We start from the raw sequence: 19,306 nt of genomic DNA, 5'->3' as shown, positions 1-19,306 counted from the left end.
TTGCTGTGTTCTTTCAAACTACCAAATAGTAATCATATAGCTAGCTAACACGGATATTAAATAAAATGCTTTAAAACACATTAAAGAACATAAAGAATGTCATGTATACCTATTAATAATAGTATTGACCATATATGGATTCTAGATGACTCCAAAGAACTGCTGGATAATTTCAAACCACCATTCTCCTATGAGAAATTGAAAACCATCGTCTAAATTAACTCATCATAGACAATAGGACTAAAATTTTGGATTTGCACCAAACTTGCGTTTTGTCTACAAAAGACTCACCAGTGACGCTTGAAGAGCTAAAAGAGAAATATTCCACAATGACTTTCAATATAAAAATGGTAGAATGAATTACGTTATAAATTTACTACTTTGTGATACCATTCGGCATAAATTGTTAAGGCGAACCAAAAGGTTAAACATGCTTCAAAGAAGAACGAGTGATCAGTATGCTAGAGTTTCTTATTGAAAACATAGTAGTTGAATTTAGAGGTTGACTTTTTCAACAAATTGTCTACATTCCTATGCGAACAAACTGTGCGCATCTCCTTACCGACCTTTTCATAAGATTAGCTGTTCTTTTAGCCTCTTGATAAAAATCAAAAAGTCCAAAAAAGCTTGATCATTTGATTTCCCATTCAGATAAGTGGATAATGTTCTTTCAATTTACAATTCAAACTTTTCTGATTGGGTTCTATTAATATATCCTCTAGAACTAGAAATTAAAGAAACTGTCCAGAATCTAAGACATACGCGATGATTTTGATTCTAAAATTATCAGTTTCCTTCACCTTTATTTAAGGAATGACTGTAATATTTTTTTTGTCTATGAAGAAATAACATAAAAAAAGTGGTGCACACCGAATAACGCGCGTAGCGGGTTCTTTAACAGTGTGCACCACATTTTTTATGTAATTTCGAATAGACAGAAAAATATTACAGTCATTACTTATAATTTAATTCTAAATTAATTTTGAACCGGAGTAAACAATGAAAAAACGTTGATGACGTCACGGTCACATGACTTAATTATGTCTATGGGATGATAAACAAAACAACGTCAACCAATCAGAAGACGCGTTACATCCAAAATTAAATTATTAATGTTTATCGGAAGATACCGAGACCTTGTTGATTCCGAAACATCTTCTCAAATCGTATATGATGGTCTTGAAGTATAGATTCATCTCAATTACATGTTATTAAGTAGTGTTCTTTTTTTACTTAATTATAAGACTTTATCCTTGCTATCTAACATGGAGAAGTGCATTTTCAAGTACTTTTTTTTTTAACTTTATCATCACAAATCCTTTAACAAAATTCTAGTCTGGTTTTCTCACTGGTGATTCGACGGTAAACCATATTAAAATCAGATTTAATGGAGGATTGATTACTGCTTTGTTTCAAAATTGCGCCGACGTCAGACGACCGAAGTTGTAAAATATTTTTGTGTATTCTTGTTTTTCTTGTCTTTCATTTTTGCTAATGTACTTTGTCTTTATGGCTTTTCCAATCAATAAATGTTGGTGCTCTTCCTCCCCATGTTTAAAAAAAAAAACCGGATATGTTAGTGAGAGGTTTCAGCAGTATTCGCACAGTCGTCAGTGGTTCTGATTTACAACTAAAAGTGAGTTGATAAGACGGAATGTCAGTATAAATTTCTTCTTATGTGACTTATCACTATTCTTGCAGCTACTTGTCATTACTTTTACGAAGATACCTGTCAAGAGGAGTGTGATTGTCAAGTAGATGAAAATGGACAGAAATTATGCAACACTTGCCAACGTCCATGCACAAAGTATGTATAAAACACTAAATATCTCGGTATGTCAATAAAGGAGATGTGGTTCCCCTTCCAATCAGATATTTATTATTAGATAGAAAAAAAGAATTATTTCAACAATTCATTGCATCAAATACTTAACAAGACATAAAACATTCCGGTTGCTATTAAAACCAGCAGTAACCATGCACTTATCGATCGCCTAATTCAGAGAACAACTACTGTACACGATTTATCATGCAAAGTATCACAGGTGATGGTGGTGATTATGAGCGATTGGAATTCTCACTAACTTACTACGGACAATAACAAACTGATTGACACATTAAGTTGGTTCTATCTAACCGATGTAATAATTGAGTTTATAGTAGCAACGGACCATAGTAGAACTCTGCTAGAACCAATTGTAATTTCCAAACGTTAAATGGACACTAGTTGTCAAATTCATGTTCATCGATTTGACTCACATTCTCTTATTTGAATTAAAACATACTAAAAAATATATCCAAATAACAATAAGTCTGAAATAAACAGTTAACAAAGCATATACTCGATAATATATATAAGAATGTCGTGTGTATTTTAGTCTAGACGCCATCCAATTAACTGTCGACCTCCGAATACTGCCGACGATCACATAACCTGATATAAACATAAATATAAATAGATTGCGACCTCGTTCAATTGGGTTACATAGGTCTGTATGTTTTCATGTTATACGTTAAAAACATAAGTTGATTAACGTTTTTACCTGTATAAGAATGATTTTATGTGGATCGAATTTGTCAACGAAATGGTTACCTTAAAAGTTTGTTTCACTTTTTATCGACGATGGAAGCCTTGACTGGCTTTGACCTCACACGGTCGGTTCACTTTTAATGTTTACATTCTTTTTCTTTTAATGGCTGATTACGAACTTTGCATGCGTAACCAATCTCTTGCTAATGGGTTAAATGTACTAAGGTCACATGAATACCGATTTAATGAGGTCAAAATATTCACTTACACGTGAATAATTCATCAGTGATATTTCTTTGCTTATTTTGACAAAATCGAACAAAATTGGCTGCTAAAATCAAATAATCATTTCTTTATTTCACTTTTATTAATGATTGAACCATATGAAATCATATTATAGTTTTATTCGTATTTCGTAGCTGGTGCCTCTTTAAATATCCGATATTACTCATCATGATGTACATTTAGCATTTCTCGCATGTCCAATATCTGATTTCAAATCTTTTAAACTTTTCTATGTTGTGATGTTATGCTATTGTTTCGGAAAAAGGGAGAAGGTTTGGATCCCTTAAAACGTTTAATCCCTCTGCAAATGTTTGCACCTGTCCTATGTCAGGAATCTGATGTACAGTTTGTTTATATAATTTATACGTGTTTCTCGTTTCTCCTTTTTTTAAATTTAATATAGATTAGACCGTTGGTTTTCCCGTTTGAATGGTTTTACACTAGTAATTTTTAGGGCCCTTTATAGCGTGTTGTTCGGTGTGAGCCAAGGCTCCGTGTTGAAGGCCGTACATTGACCTATAATGGTTTACTTTTTTTAAAATTATTATTTGGATGGAGAATTGTCTCATTGGCACTCAAACCACATCTTCCTATATCTATGGCTTAATGAAAGAGCTGATAAAAGTTATAATTTGCAAAGTATTGGACGAAATAGATTGGAATACAGTGCTTCCGGAAAGAAAATTAGTTTAAACATATTTATTTATAGTGGATTGGGAAACAAGTTTTGCAACTTATATTAATCCCTTTCCGCTTTGCGGGTGCGAGTGCTGCCTTGTAGCGGCATTAGCCTACTCTTTTTCGAAATCTACAAGGGTGTCTTTAACGTGCAAGAGATATGACTTGCTCTTAACACGGGTCAGCCATCTATCGTCCCCTTCCGACTGACTATCATCGTTTACTCAAGACCATACTCGCAGATGATGTCAAGGGTGAGCCGAAAATTGAGTTCCTGAAATTTTCATCCCAAACGGGAATCGAACCAGGAACCTTTGTGCTAGTAGTCCGATGCACTAACCACTACACCACGGCTCTCGTAAGAAAATTATCAACGAGTTGTATGAAATATTTAAAAAAGAATTTCTGAAAATCGCCAAAACGTGTACCCCTACTAGACGGATAACTGTACGACATACCACTTGTTCAATAACGATATAAAACGAAAAATTCAAATTTAGGATTAAATAAGAAAGAAGGCAGTTTAATAATGAAAACGATATTGTGAAGAACAATTAAATTAAAAGAAATAAATTAAATAAAACGTAAAAATATTGATTAATTTAGCAAACAAACATTTGAAAGACTAGTACATTTGGACAATATCATATTAAACAAAACTACTCAAACTCATAAACGTATTGGAAATTAATGAAAATATCGATTACATCCATTTAAAACCCCCTTTCCAAATTAATACACTAAAAGATATTGTGTATGAAGATGAAGTTAAAGAATGAATTTAAAACATATTGTTAAGATTACAGTTGCAACGTATCATATGTGCGATCTATAGAAATATGATTATTATTTATTTTAACTCGATTGCGATGTTTTGCATCATTTTCAAACTATGACCTTTTCAAAACTAACATTATACTAGTTTGGGCCTGGTATAGGTAATGCTCATCATATCTTTTTCGGTTGCCCAAAATACAATACAAACTATACTCAACAATCTTAATTATCGTTTCGAAAATCTTGCTTTATATAGTACTAAACTGAAAGCTTGTGGAGACCTTGAAATTTCCCATTATTTTCGAACATGTTCATTACTTTATTAAAGGGCAAACATATTTCTTGTTCCTTCATACCTAAAGTGTTTTTGATACTGAAACATCGTCATCTCATCATTGAATTCGCAATTTTTGCATCTTCTTTGTCTTTACTTCTTTTTATTTATAGCATATAATATCCAATAAATTATTTAGTTTTCATGTATATTCATAATAATAGTATTATATATAAAAAATAATTTGTATCAAAGGAAAGACGATAAAATATATAAACTAAGAAAACGTCCGATCAGCATGAATAAAGTCCGATAACTTTAGAATGATACAATTGTGAACAAAAAATTCAAAAGGGGGCTTTCTTGCATCTATTTTAATATTGTGTGTCAATGTTTTTCAAGAACCATAAAACGTCAATTTTATGACAGACGAATTAAAATGGTGAAATTTTAACAATGGTAATAAACGAGTGTCTTTTTAATGAACAGGGAGAAAGATGTCGAGTGTTTTCATGGCGAATGCACATCATATGGCTGTAGTTGTGATAGCTGCTGGCAAGGAGAATACTGTTCTAACTATCGTAAGTAATCGTGAGAAATATGTCAAGGAGAACATTGTTCTATTTATCGTTAGTAATTGTAATGCCTGTTGGCAAGGAAAACACTGTTCTATCTGTCGTAAGTATTTGTAATGGTTATGGGCAAGGAGAACAATGTTCTATCTATCAAAAGCAGTTGTGATAGCTGTTGGTAAGGAGATCCCTGTTTTATCTATTGTTATCTATTATGATTAGATGTGATGACTGTTGGCAAGGAGATCACTGACATAACTTTTATAAGTAATTGTGATGGCTGTTGGCAAGGAGAACACTGTTATATCTATAATAAGTAGTTGTGATGGCTGTTGGCAAGGAGAACACTGCTCTATCTATTGATATTGGCTGTAATGGCTGTTGGCAAGAAGATAAATGTTTTATCTATCGCAAGTAGTTGTGATGGCTGTTGGCAAGGATAAAACTCTTCTATCTATCGTAAGTGGCTGTAATGTCTAGTGACAAGGAGAACACTGTTCTAGCCATCGTAAGTAGCTGTAATGGCTGATGGCAAGGAGACGAGTGTTTTATCTATCGCAAGTAGTTGTGATGAGTGTTGACAAGAAGAAAACTGTTATATCTATTGTGAGGAGGTATAATTGCTGTTCGTTTGTAGAAACTATCGTTAGTAATTGTAGAAGTTGATGGTAAAGAGAACGATTTTTCATCTATCGTTAATAATTGTGAGTGTGAGAGCTGGGGGAACGATGTTTTATCTGCAGTAAATAGCTTTTGACGAATTAAATGAAGTATAAACGCATAATAATTCATAAAAAATGGCATTTATATCATTTTAACTGTGTATAGCTTTATTTATACCGCATAAATCTTCATTCTTATACATGATCAGCTTCACTCTGAGTGAAGTCTTGTTTATACTTTTCACACTTTACCGTAGCATTCTTGATTTAATTGGCAGTTTATGTCTCATACGGATACGATTTTAATCCATCGGTTTGTATCAATGATCGTAACATGACAATTCTTATTACGTTATATTATACAAGATGTTCAAAGACCCTGTATATCATTTCAAAAGTTTTACGAACACTACCGACCAAGCTTTGGTTTACGGCTACAAAACATATTAATTTTGATAAGTTTACAACTTTCGCTGATGACTTATCAATGAGTTAGATGAATCACATGATTTTTTTTCATACTTCCGTGGGTGTCACTAATATCTTATTGATGCTTACCTTCGAAACACCTACGTTCACCCAAGGCTTTTTATTGCATTGTTTGTTGTTTTTATCTTACTTTTCATTAATATTTTTCAATGTATGTAAATGAAGGGGACTTTTCAACGTATTTTAGGCGACTTATGCATACATCCCACACAGTCAAATGGACGTCCCACGTTTGGAAACAAAATATGAATAAAATACATAAAAAAGAAAACAATTGATCGTGTCGAATGCTTGCTTGAGTGTGAAACAAACCTTAATTATATGACATCAGTATTAATGGCGAGCCAAGACTATGGCAATATTTTCTACATTTTCAAAATGAAGGATTCCTTGGTCCAACAACCCTTACCTTTTGAAATTTTCCATCAACTCCTACCATTTTGACAATAGTCAATTGCTTGGGGCTTGCGCGTTAAATGCAATTGATAGTAGTTCTAATGGTAGAACTTGAATAACGTTAAAAAGATTTTCAAATTTTACTAAGAAAAATGTTTACCGAAGTTCTAATAAATAGTCTACAAATAGGTCAATGTTCACTGGTGCTTTTTGGTGGTAAAAATCGATGTTACTAAACAAACACGTTTATTTTACAACCTTATTAAGTAAGGCAAAGAAATAGTCTAAGAATAATTGATTTACATTAAACTTTATGATATTTAAAGTTTCTGAAGATCACAAATGCATAATAGGCTTTGTTTCCCTGTTTTATTTCCAGATAAATAGAAAAACTTCAAAGCATGTATTTAATACGTACAAAATATCTATGTGTCGGCGACGATAAAGTTATAGCCCAAGTCTTCTTTGAACAACACATATCGTCAATTACTCCGCTCTTACTTGGTATTTGCTTGATAAAAGGGGTTATATTTTGTTAATTATCTTTTAAATATTTGTTTAACCTTGAGATCGCAATACATTAAAAGACCAAACAACAATATTAGAGGGACTATATAGACATCATGTAATTCAAAGGTATTCCCAGCGAACCTTACAGTGTAAAATTCCTTCATGTATATGCACTTGCCATTGGCATTGTCAAATTTACCAAACAGTATAATACTCTGGACATTTTATGATTACACAGATAGCCCATACAATTGGGGGAACATGTTCTTATATATATTTGTCATTAAATCATCAATTTACAATTCCAAGTACATAGATTTTTCTTACACAAAACTAAATGGTGTAGGTACATAAATTTCAAAATTAATGATGTAAAATAATAAAGGGTTTTGCAGGAATATATTTACCACTTCAGAAGTGTAATTTTGAACAAAAACCTTTATCAATAGTGTTTTAATTAAATACACATTTACATTTATTACTTTAAGACATATTATCCTTTATTCTAGAAAACATGTTTCCTCCAGTTTTTTCTCGAGGTCTATACACGAAGGAAGTGCTACTTTATTCACGAGGAGTCTTGCGAGGATTAGCCGCCTTCGATAACGACAGAGCTGAATGTTCATATAAAAAACATGTGCTATGTCCCTGTTCTAAAATTATTTACGGTATTCTAAAAGGGGAGGATTCAGACAAGTTTCAGATTAATCCAGACACGGGAGAATTGGCATACGCAGCAAACGATATTGGGCACGAGACTGAGTTGATAGTTATAATTGCTGCCCAGAATATTGATGAGTTTGGTCAGGTGATCAAATCAAATCGAGACACGGGATATGCAACAGTAAGAATAAAAGTAACATCAAGTATCAACAGTAAGGAAGAGCTAGTAATGCGGGAAATCTTACCATATCCTAATACCTTTAATTGGAGATTTCAAGAACAAATAATCGACAATAAACAATTGTATAAACGGGAAGTAACAGGCACTCATGCACATTCTAGAACTAAAAGGGTAAGTTTTACTCTCGGTCCGTTGATTTATTACCTTTAGGAATAAAAGACTACAGCCATCCGAGACATTAAATGTTTTTCTGTCACACATAGTTTACAGATTAGTATTTTGTTTAAACAAAACTTAAGCTTACAAGTAATGAAATATGAAAATAAGAAGATGTGGTACGATTGGCAACGAGTCAACTTTCCTCCAACTTTAAAGACCAACGACGTAGATGTAATCAGTTATAGGTCACTGTACGGCATCAAATATGGGCAAACCCCATACCCTAATACCACATAGCAATCTATAAAAGGTTGAAAAATGACAAATGTTAAACAATTCAAACGAGAGAATTAACGGCCTGATTTATGAACACATTGACCTATAATGGTTTATTTTTTAAAATTGTTATTTGGATGGAGAGTTGTCTCATTTGGCACTCATACCACATCTTTCTATATCTAAAACATGAAAAAAATATGACATTAGTATACAGGAACAAACGACAACAACCTAATATCAGGCTTCTGACTTTGGACATTCACATACAGAATAACATGTTGTTGTACACCTAACTCCCCTTTACACGGAACAGCGTTGGAACAGAAGGCTTAAAATTCATCAGATCTATGCAAAGAAATAACAACTTACACGGCACTTCATTTGCAGCTTCTACTGTATTATACCTTGTTAATCCTAATCCCCCATCTCAAAATAAAACACATGACGAGCACTACAAAATGCAAATTATTATATGTCATATCAGACGAATGTAAAGGAAAGATAGGTTTCTAAAGAGAGGTTTCTAAAAGCAATAACAACTAACAAAAACTCAAAATGTTTACCCTGTAATGATCCATTAAATACTACAAATGTAGAACACGTTATTTAAAAAAACATATTAAGGTAAACGATACTTCATTGATAAACGAATTATCTATTTTTATTTATAACATATATTTTTCTAGGCGGTGATTATAAATAATTTTGATTTAATACACACAAAAGATATAAGAACGATGCCTTATTCAAGAACCTCATGTAATGGAACGGAAAATAGCATGTGGCTTCAAACTGTAAATGGAATTACATTTCATTTCTCTGTAATCTAAAAAAAGTTTGATTTAAATTCTGCCATATACAATTACAGGATATTCAAATAGACTATTTCACCGTCAACGTTACTATGACAGCAGGAGTTCTACCATTTACACACCCAGGTGACACATTTGAGTTCGAGACTACACTATCTGTTCCAACTGGGCAAAATAATTTTAAGATTGTTATTAATACCACCCTGACCACAAATCGTGCAGTCTTCAAATTCACCAACATTAGTGTGACGTCTATAGGTCCAAACTTATTTCCTGTTACAAGTGCTGTCATTTCAGATGTTGCAACATTCGGAAACGGCGAGGTAAAGTATCTCTTACTTAGATGTAATATTTTTTAATTTAAAAAATGTACTGTTATTCCTGGCATAACTAATTATAAAGTAGAAATATATTTTCTGCAAGAATGTTTTTTAATAATTTATAATTAAACTTTTTGTAGAACAATTAAAATAAATTCTATAGGAAAAGAACACCATCGCGTGAAAGTCAATACTGCAACAACTGAGGACATACATTTTAGACGATTTTATACTTACAAATATCTTTGTATCTTTTAAAATCTAAATTAAATAGATCACTTATACAAGAATTTACCGTTGCGTTTTTAAATATACTGATTTGAAGTAAAAGTAGTAAAGGTTCTCATAATCTTAAAGCTTTAAAATGTTAACACGATGAACATTTTCAACGGTAGTTTTGTTCATTGTTTGTGTATTTACAGGTTGATATTAAAGAAATAGATTTTGGACAAATAAACAATACAGGCTCTAACATGACAAGTATAGAACCAAGTCAAATAGTGATATCATTTACGGTAGATGTCGTACAGAACACAGAAGTTGTATCTGGTGACACTTATTATATCTCTGCGTATGCTGAAGATAATGGTGGAGGTGTTATACAGTCCTTAGACTCCAAACAGTTACTATCTAATATGATTCCGGTAGACTATTTTTGAAATTGTTCATTTGAGTGCCACCTCATCAAGTATACATATTTTTATTATATAAAAGACAATTTCCGTTTTACACGAAGAGCAGTTTTGTTGGCCCTTAAAGTGATCTATGTTTACTTTTAAAAAAGAGAATCATAGCAATAAGGAGATTTGCTACTCTGTTTAAAAAACTTTAAAAGCTTTTTAATATCACTAGTATACATTGATAGGGGATTATTGACTGTCCCTCTGGTATCTTTCGTCCCTCTTTTAAAGAAACCAAAAAGAGCCAAAAAACATATTGGTCAATGTGCTTGTTTTACAAATGGTTTATAATTATACTTGTAAACGATTTATAAAAAGAAAAATGGGGGTCAATGGGCAATTTTTTTTAAAGCATTTATATGGATAAAACCAGAGGACTCCGAAAATCTCACCAAAAAATCCAAAACACGACAAGCGAACATCGGTTAAAGCAATTGCTGTCTAGTTGATATTTTGAATACTTTAAAACATTAAATATTATTGATGATAATTTTTTACGAATTTTCTCGGATTTGTTTCATTTTTGTTCTTACAATTATTTCCTTTTACGTTAGAACAGTTCCAACATTGAAGTCATATGTACATTAACATATTTTACAGTTTCGCCGCATTAATAAAAAAAAACCAATACCAATGCTTGTAAGAAATGTGAAGCTTACAATTTTGTCAATATGAAAAAAAAAATCACAGTATTATATTAATTGCATTTTAATTTATTTTAGCTCATGGTGATCAATGATTTTTCCGTCTTATTAAACATCACAGAAGGCGAACAGCCAGAGTCGTTGACTCCAGGAGACACTTTTATATTTGATGTCATCATAACTGTTCCTATTGGTTCATTTGATTTCAACGTCACAATAGCTTCCTCTGTAACCAGCAGTAGAGCAGTCCTACACATCTCTAACCTAGTTGTAGCAGCTGTAGGAACAAATTTTAACACACCAATTACCCCAGTCATTGAAGATACTTCGACTTTTCACAGCTTTGAGGTATTTTATGTCCTCCGCAGTACTAAAATTAATGGGGCAAAACAAAAAGAACAATAACTTTTGATAATATTTAAATTATCTCTTCCAAACCTACAAATAGAAGAAAAAAGTAACTATTTGGATTCAACCGAGACTTTTACTTGATTAAAGAGTACTAAAAAGAACAATAACTTTTGATAATATTTAAATTATCTCTTCCAAACCTACAAATAGAAGAAAAAAGTAACTATTTGGATTCAACCAAGACTTTTACTTGATTAAAGAGTACTAAAAAGAACAATAACTTTTGATAATATTTAAATTATCTCTTCCAAACCTACAAAAAGAAGAAAAAAGTAACTATTTGGATTCAACCGAGACTTTTACTTGATTAAAGAGTACTAAAAAGAACAATAACTTTTGATAATATTTAAATTATCTCTTCCAAACCTACAAATAGAAGAAAAAAGTAACTATTTGGATTCAACCAAGATTTTTACTTGATTAAAGAGTACTAAAAAGAACAATAACTTTTGATAATATTTAAATTATCTCTTCCAAACCTACAAATAGAAGAAAAAAGTAACTATGTGGATTCAACCAAGACTTTTACTTGATTAAAGAATACTAAAAAGAACAATAACTTTTGATAATATTTAAATTATCTCTTCCAAACCTACAAATAGAAGAAAAAAGTAACTATTTGGATTCAACCAAGACTTTTACTTGATTAAAGAGTACTAAAAAGAACAATAACTTTTGATAATATTTAAATTATCTCTTCCAAACCTACAAATAGAAGAAAAAAGTAACTATATGGATTCAACCAAGACTTTTACTTGATTAAAGAGTACTAAAAAGAACAATAACTTTTGATAATATTTAAATTATCTCTTCCAAACCTACAAATAGAAGAAAAAAGTAACTATATGGATTCAACCAAGACTTTTACTTGATTAAAGAGTACTAAAAAGAACAATAACTTTTGATAATATTTAAATTATCTCTTCCAAACCTACAAATAGAAGAAAAAAGTAACTATTTGGATTCAACCAAGACTTTTACTTGATTAAAGAGTACTAAAAAGAACAATAACTTTTGATAATATTTAAATTATCTCTTCCAAACCTACAAATTGAAGAAAAAAGTAACTATTTGGATTCAACCAAGACTTTTACTTGATTAAAGAGTACTAAAAAGAACAATAACTTTTGATAATATTTAAATTATCTCTTCCAAACCTACAAATAGAAGAAAAAAGTTACTATTTGGATTCAACCAAGACTTTTACTTGATTAAAGAGTACTAAAAAGAACAATAACTTTTGATAATATTTAAATTATCTCTTCCAAACCTACAAATAGAAGAAAAAAGTAACTATTTGGATTCAACCAAGACTTTTACTTGATTAAAGAGTACTAAAAAGAACAATAACTTTTGATAATATTTAAATTATCTCTTCCAAACCTACAAAAAGAAGAAAAAAGTAACTATTTGGATTCAACCGAGACTTTTACTTGATTAAAGAGTACTAAAAAGAACAATAACTTTTGATAATATTTAAATTATCTCTTCCAAACCTACAAATAGAAGAAAAAAGTAACTATTTGGATTCAACCAAGATTTTTACTTGATTAAAGAGTACTAAAAAGAACAATAACTTTTGATAATATTTAAATTATCTCTTCCAAACCTACAAATAGAAGAAAAAAGTAACTATGTGGATTCAACCAAGACTTTTACTTGATTAAAGAATACTAAAAAGAACAATAACTTTTGATAATATTTAAATTATCTCTTCCAAACCTACAAATAGAAGAAAAAAGTAACTATTTGGATTCAACCAAGACTTTTACTTGATTAAAGAGTACTAAAAAGAACAATAACTTTTGATAATATTTAAATTATCTCTTCCAAACCTACAAATAGAAGAAAAAAGTAACTATATGGATTCAACCAAGACTTTTACTTGATTAAAGAGTACTAAAAAGAACAATAACTTTTGATAATATTTAAATTATCTCTTCCAAACCTACAAATAGAAGAAAAAAGTAACTATATGGATTCAACCAAGACTTTTACTTGATTAAAGAGTACTAAAAAGAACAATAACTTTTGATAATATTTAAATTATCTCTTCCAAACCTACAAATAGAAGAAAAAAGTAACTATTTGGATTCAACCAAGACTTTTACTTGATTAAAGAGTACTAAAAAGAACAATAACTTTTGATAATATTTAAATTATCTCTTCCAAACCTACAAATTGAAGAAAAAAGTAACTATTTGGATTCAACCAAGACTTTTACTTGATTAAAGAGTACTAAAAAGAACAATAACTTTTGATAATATTTAAATTATCTCTTCCAAACCTACAAATAGAAGAAAAAAGTTACTATTTGGATTCAACCAAGACTTTTACTTGATTAAAGAGTACTAAAAAGAACAATAACTTTTGATAATATTTAAATTATCTCTTCCAAACCTACAAATAGAAGAAAAAAGTAACTATTTGGATTCAACCAAGATTTTTACTTGATTAAAGAGTACTAAAAAGAACAATAACTTTTGATAATATTTAAATTATCTCTTCCAAACCTACAAATAGAAGAAAAAAGTAACTATGTGGATTCAACCAAGACTTTTACTTGATTAAAGAATACTAAAAAGAACAATAACTTTTGATAATATTTAAATTATCTCTTCCAAACCTACAAATAGAAGAAAAAAGTAACTATTTGGATTCAACCAAGACTTTTACTTGATTAAAGAGTACTAAAAAGAACAATAACTTTTGATAATATTTAAATTATCTCTTCCAAACCTACAAATAGAAGAAAAAAGTAACTATATGGATTCAACCAAGACTTTTACTTGATTAAAGAGTACTAAAAAGAACAATAACTTTTGATAATATTTAAATTATCTCTTCCAAACCTACAAATAGAAGAAAAAAGTTACTATTTGGATTCAACCAAGACTTTTACTTGATTAAAGAGTACTAAAAAGAACAATAACTTTTGATAATATTTAAATTATCTCTTCCAAACCTACAAATTGAAGAAAAAAGTAACTATTTGGATTCAACCAAGACTTTTACTTGATTAAAGAGTACTAAAAAGAACAATAACTTTTGATAATATTTAAATTATCTCTTCCAAACCTACAAATAGAAGAAAAAAGTTACTATTTGGATTCAACCAAGACTTTTACTTGATTAAAGAGTACTAAAAAGAACAATAACTTTTGATAATATTTAAATTATCTCTTCCAAACCTACAAATAGAAGAAAAAAGTTACTATTTGGATTCAACCAAGACTTTTACTTGATTAAAGAGTACTAAAAAGAACAATAACTTTTGATAATATTTAAATTATCTCTTCCAAACCTACAAATAGAAGAAAAAAGTAACTATTTGGATTCAACCAAGATTTTTACTTGATTAAAGAGTACTAAAAAGAACAATAACTTTTGATAATATTTAAATTATCTCTTCCAAACCTACAAATAGAAGAAAAAAGTAACTATGTGGATTCAACCAAGACTTTTACTTGATTAAAGAATACTAAAAAGAACAATAACTTTTGATAATATTTAAATTATCTCTTCCAAACCTACAAATAGAAGAAAAAAGTAACTATTTGGATTCAACCAAGACTTTTACTTGATTAAAGAGTACTAAAAAGAACAATAACTTTTGATAATATTTAAATTATCTCTTCCAAACCTACAAATAGAAGAAAAAAGTAACTATATGGATTCAACCAAGACTTTTACTTGATTAAAGAGTACTAAAAAGAACAATAACTTTTGATAATATTTAAATTATCTCTTCCAAACCTACAAATAGAAGAAAAAAGTAACTATTTGGATTCAACCAAGACTTTTACTTGATTAAAGAGTACTAAAAAGAACAATAACTTTTGATAATATTTAAATTATCATTTCCAAACCTACAAATTGAAGAAAAAAGTAACTATTTGGATTCAACCAAGACTTTTACTTGATTAAAGAGTACTAAAAAGAACAATAACTTTTGATAATATTTAAATTATCTCTTCCAAACCTACAAATAGAAGAAAAAAGTAACTATTTGGAATCAACCAAGACTTTTACTTGATTAAAGAGTACTAAAAAGAACAATAACTTTTGATAATATTTAAATTATCTCTTCCAAACCTACAAATAGAAGAAAAAAGTAACTATGTGGATTCAACCAAGACTTTTACTTGATTAAAGAATACTAAAAAGAACAATAACTTTTGATAATATTTAAATTATCTCTTTCAAACCTACAAATAGAAGAAAAAAGTAACTATTTGGATTCAACCAAGACTTTTACTTGATTAAAGAGTACTAAAAAGAACAATAACTTTTGATAATATTTAAATTATCTCTTCCAAACCTACAAATAGAAGAAAAAAGTAACTATATGGATTCAACCAAGACTTTTACTTGATTAAAGAGTACTAAAAAGAACAATAACTTTTGATAATATTTAAATTATCTCTTCCAAACCTACAAATAGAAGAAAAAAGTAACTATTTGGATTCAACCAAGACTTTTACTTGATTAAAGAGTACTAAAAAGAACAATAACTTTTGATAATATTTAAATTATCTCTTCCAAACCTACAAATAGAAGAAAAAAGTTACTATTTGGATTCAACCAAGACTTTTACTTGATTAAAGAGTACTAAAAAGAACAATAACTTTTGATAATATTTAAATTATCTCTTCCAAACCTACAAATAGAAGAAAAAAGTTACTATTTGGATTCAACCAAGACTTTTACTTGATTAAAGAGTACTAAAAAGAACAATAACTTTTGATAATATTTAAATTATCTCTTCCAAACCTACAAATAGAAGAAAAAAGTAACTATTTGGATTCAACCAAGATTTTTACTTGATTAAAGAGTACTAAAAAGAACAATAACTTTTGATAATATTTAAATTATCTCTTCCAAACCTACAAATAGAAGAAAAAAGTAATTATGTGGATTCAACCAAGACTTTTACTTGATTAAAGAATACTAAAAAGAACAATAACTTTTGATAATATTTAAATTATCTCTTCCAAACCTACAAATAGAAGAAAAAAGTAACTATTTGGATTCAACCAAGACTTTTACTTGATTAAAGAGTACTAAAAAGAACAATAACTTTTGATAATATTTAAATTATCTCTTCCAAACCTACAAATAGAAGAAAAAAGTAACTATATGGATTCAACCAAGACTTTTACTTGATTAAAGAGTACTAAAAAGAACAATAACTTTTGATAATATTTAAATTATCTCTTCCAAACCTACAAATAGAAGAAAAAAGTAACTATTTGGATTCAACCAAGACTTTTACTTGATTAAAGAGTACTAAAAAGAACAATAACTTTTGATAATATTTAAATTATCATTTCCAAACCTACAAATTGAAGAAAAAAGTAACTATTTGGATTCAACCAAGACTTTTACTTGATTAAAGAGTACTAAAAAGAACAATAACTTTTGATAATATTTAAATTATCTCTTCCAAACCTACAAATAGAAGAAAAAAGTAACTATTTGGATTCAACCAAGACTTTTACTTGATTAAAGAGTACTAAAAAGAACAATAACTTTTGATAATATTTAAATTATCTCTTCCAAACCTACAAATAGAAGAAAAAAGTAACTATTTGGATTCAACCAATACTTTTACTTGATTAAAGAGTACTAAAAAGAACAATAACTTTTGATAATATTTAAATTATCTCTTCCAAACCTACAAATAGAAGAAAAAAGTAACTATTTGGATTCAACCAAGACTTTTACTTGATTAAAGAGTACTAAAAAGAACAATAACTTTTGATAATATTTAAATTATCATTTCCAAACCTACAAATTGAAGAAAAAAGTAACTATTGGGATTCAACCAATACTTTTACTTGATTAAAGAGTACTAAAAAGAACAATAACTTTTGATAATATTTAAATTATCTCTTCCAAACCTACAAATAGAAGAAAAAAGTAACTATTTGGATTCAACCAAGACTTTTACTTGATTAAAGAGTACTAAAATATGTATTGTTGTTTGAAAAGCATAAGGTGTATTTTTTACCAAACAGTAAAGTATTTTTTAAATGATTGACATGAGTATAGGTGGTTGTGGTTTGTGAAATATGTTTTATTTGATGCGACTGTCATACAAGTGAGAGGTTTAGCGCTATAAAAGCAGGTTACATCCACATTTTTTACTGCATTTTTGCCTGTACCAAGTTAAGAATATTGCATGTGTTGGCCCTTCGTTTTATGTGTTTTATCATTTGATTTGCCATTTGATTAGGGACTTTCCATTTTGAATTTTCGTCGGAGTTCAGTATTTTTGTGATTTTACTTTTTATTATCTGTTGGAGGTAGATCTTGTGGTTGTAGATTCCATTACTTTTTTTATTATCATAAAATTATGCATTATATGGTCTATTTCCTTATTTCTAATTTATTTTGCAACTATTTCTTAAAAACGAACATAAAACTCTTATATTTGTTGGCTGCAACGCAAGATGAGAATATATAGTCTATAATTAATATTATCTCACATTTAACTTATCAGACGGATTCAAAGACGATAAGATTTGGTACAGTGATAAATACAGGTTCAGACATTACGACGATACAGCCCAGTCAAATTACATTGAGTTTTGCAACAGATGTCATACACAATGTAGAAATTAAATCTGGAGCCATCTATAATGTAAGCGTAAACCTCAATAGTGTGATCGGGAGTAAGATGGACATGGTGGAATTGATATCTGACTGGAGTCAAGTATGTTATTCTGATCTATACATATTTTATCAATAAAACATATCATTGAAAATTGTATTTTTTTAATTGAATTAAAAGATGTATTTTGTTTTGATTATTTTATTCTATTGCTTTTGAGTTTGATGTAAAGTAATGTTTAATCTTTTTAATGAAGGTCGTTTTTAAATCAATTGCATTACTGTGGTGCATGTGGTATGGTATACCACCTACGTATTAAACAAAGTCAAACTAATCATCTTCCCTAGCTTACAGATAAGTATAAAAAGATTTTACAAAAAATAGAGTTCGAGCCAGACTTTTTCTCATTTGTGGCATTACTCTTAAGAAACAATCTGCTGAATATTCTCTGTATAATAATGATTGTAATATATTCTTAAACATCAAAACATATTTTTCAGACTTTTACTGTCTTTAGCTCAAGTATAGAGATCAGCATACGAGATAATATAATAACTGTATCGCCAACACAGAAGGTCAACTTCCAGCTTATTGTAACAGTGCCTGTTGGTCAACATAATATCACTGTACATTTAGCTTCGGCTTTTAATGGTTTATCTATTTACCAAATATGTACCGTAGAGAGCGTTGGGCTAGGAAGTAATCTTATTGATGGTGGTAATATAAAGATAGCAAAGGTTTCGACATACGATAACTTTGAGGTTAGTAAAGTTATTTATAATAATTTTCAAATTTCTTTGTATGCTTATAAAGTTTAGGCACTAAACTATTTGTTGCCAATCAAAATTATCAAACTATCTACACCTATATACATGCTTCAAGATGAAATAATATTGGTTAAATCAATTTATGATTTATAATTGAACCTTGATAAGTGATATTTAAACATAGGTTAAGTATGTATCTCTCTAATTACCAAACAACTCCTTATGAAATGTATTAAAAAAGTAATTCTATTCAATTTAATTGGTATAAACATAATTTATTTTTAAAAAGAACGATATTTGGCCTTTTATACAGTTTTTGATTCGAGCGTCACTGATGAGTCTTATTTAGACGAAACACGCGTCTGTCGTTAATATAAAATTTTGATCCTGGTATCACCCCTCCCCATCTATGATGAGTTTATATACAATTAATTGATTGGTGATTGTATTATTGCTTTCATTTTTTTTTTCAATACAGAGTTGGACATATTTTAAAAATAAAATGACTGTTCCTCGTGTTATCATGAGCTTTTCCTCCTCTATTCTGAAATCCAGCAGTAGACATTTTCAATATGTATATACAAATTTAAACTATGTAGAT

The 19,306-nt window shown here is 29.4% G+C and overlaps 1 protein-coding gene across 1 annotated transcript in view; it reads left to right on the top strand.

Annotated features, from left to right (window-relative positions):
* The first annotated feature begins 1,705 nt into the window (after window positions 1-1,705).
* Window positions 1,706-19,306, top strand: part of LOC139503586 (uncharacterized) — a 39,096-nt gene continuing 21,495 nt past the window's right edge. The window contains exons 1-8 of the mRNA XM_071293387.1: window positions 1,706-1,807; window positions 5,034-5,125; window positions 7,683-8,188; window positions 9,324-9,590; window positions 10,010-10,231; window positions 10,990-11,259; window positions 17,828-18,040; window positions 18,439-18,699. Of these exons, the coding sequence (XP_071149488.1) occupies window positions 7,688-8,188; window positions 9,324-9,590; window positions 10,010-10,231; window positions 10,990-11,259; window positions 17,828-18,040; window positions 18,439-18,699 (1,734 nt within the window). The 5' untranslated portion in view covers window positions 1,706-1,807; window positions 5,034-5,125; window positions 7,683-7,687. The remainder of the gene's footprint in view (window positions 1,808-5,033; window positions 5,126-7,682; window positions 8,189-9,323; window positions 9,591-10,009; window positions 10,232-10,989; window positions 11,260-17,827; window positions 18,041-18,438; window positions 18,700-19,306) is intronic.

The sequence above is a fragment of the Mytilus edulis genome, chromosome 14 (assembly GCF_963676685.1).
Source record: "Mytilus edulis chromosome 14, xbMytEdul2.2, whole genome shotgun sequence".
Taxonomy (NCBI): domain Eukaryota; kingdom Metazoa; phylum Mollusca; class Bivalvia; order Mytilida; family Mytilidae; genus Mytilus; species Mytilus edulis.
The sequence above is the reverse complement of the archived record's forward strand: the minus strand, read 5'-3'. Positions and strand labels throughout refer to the sequence as shown.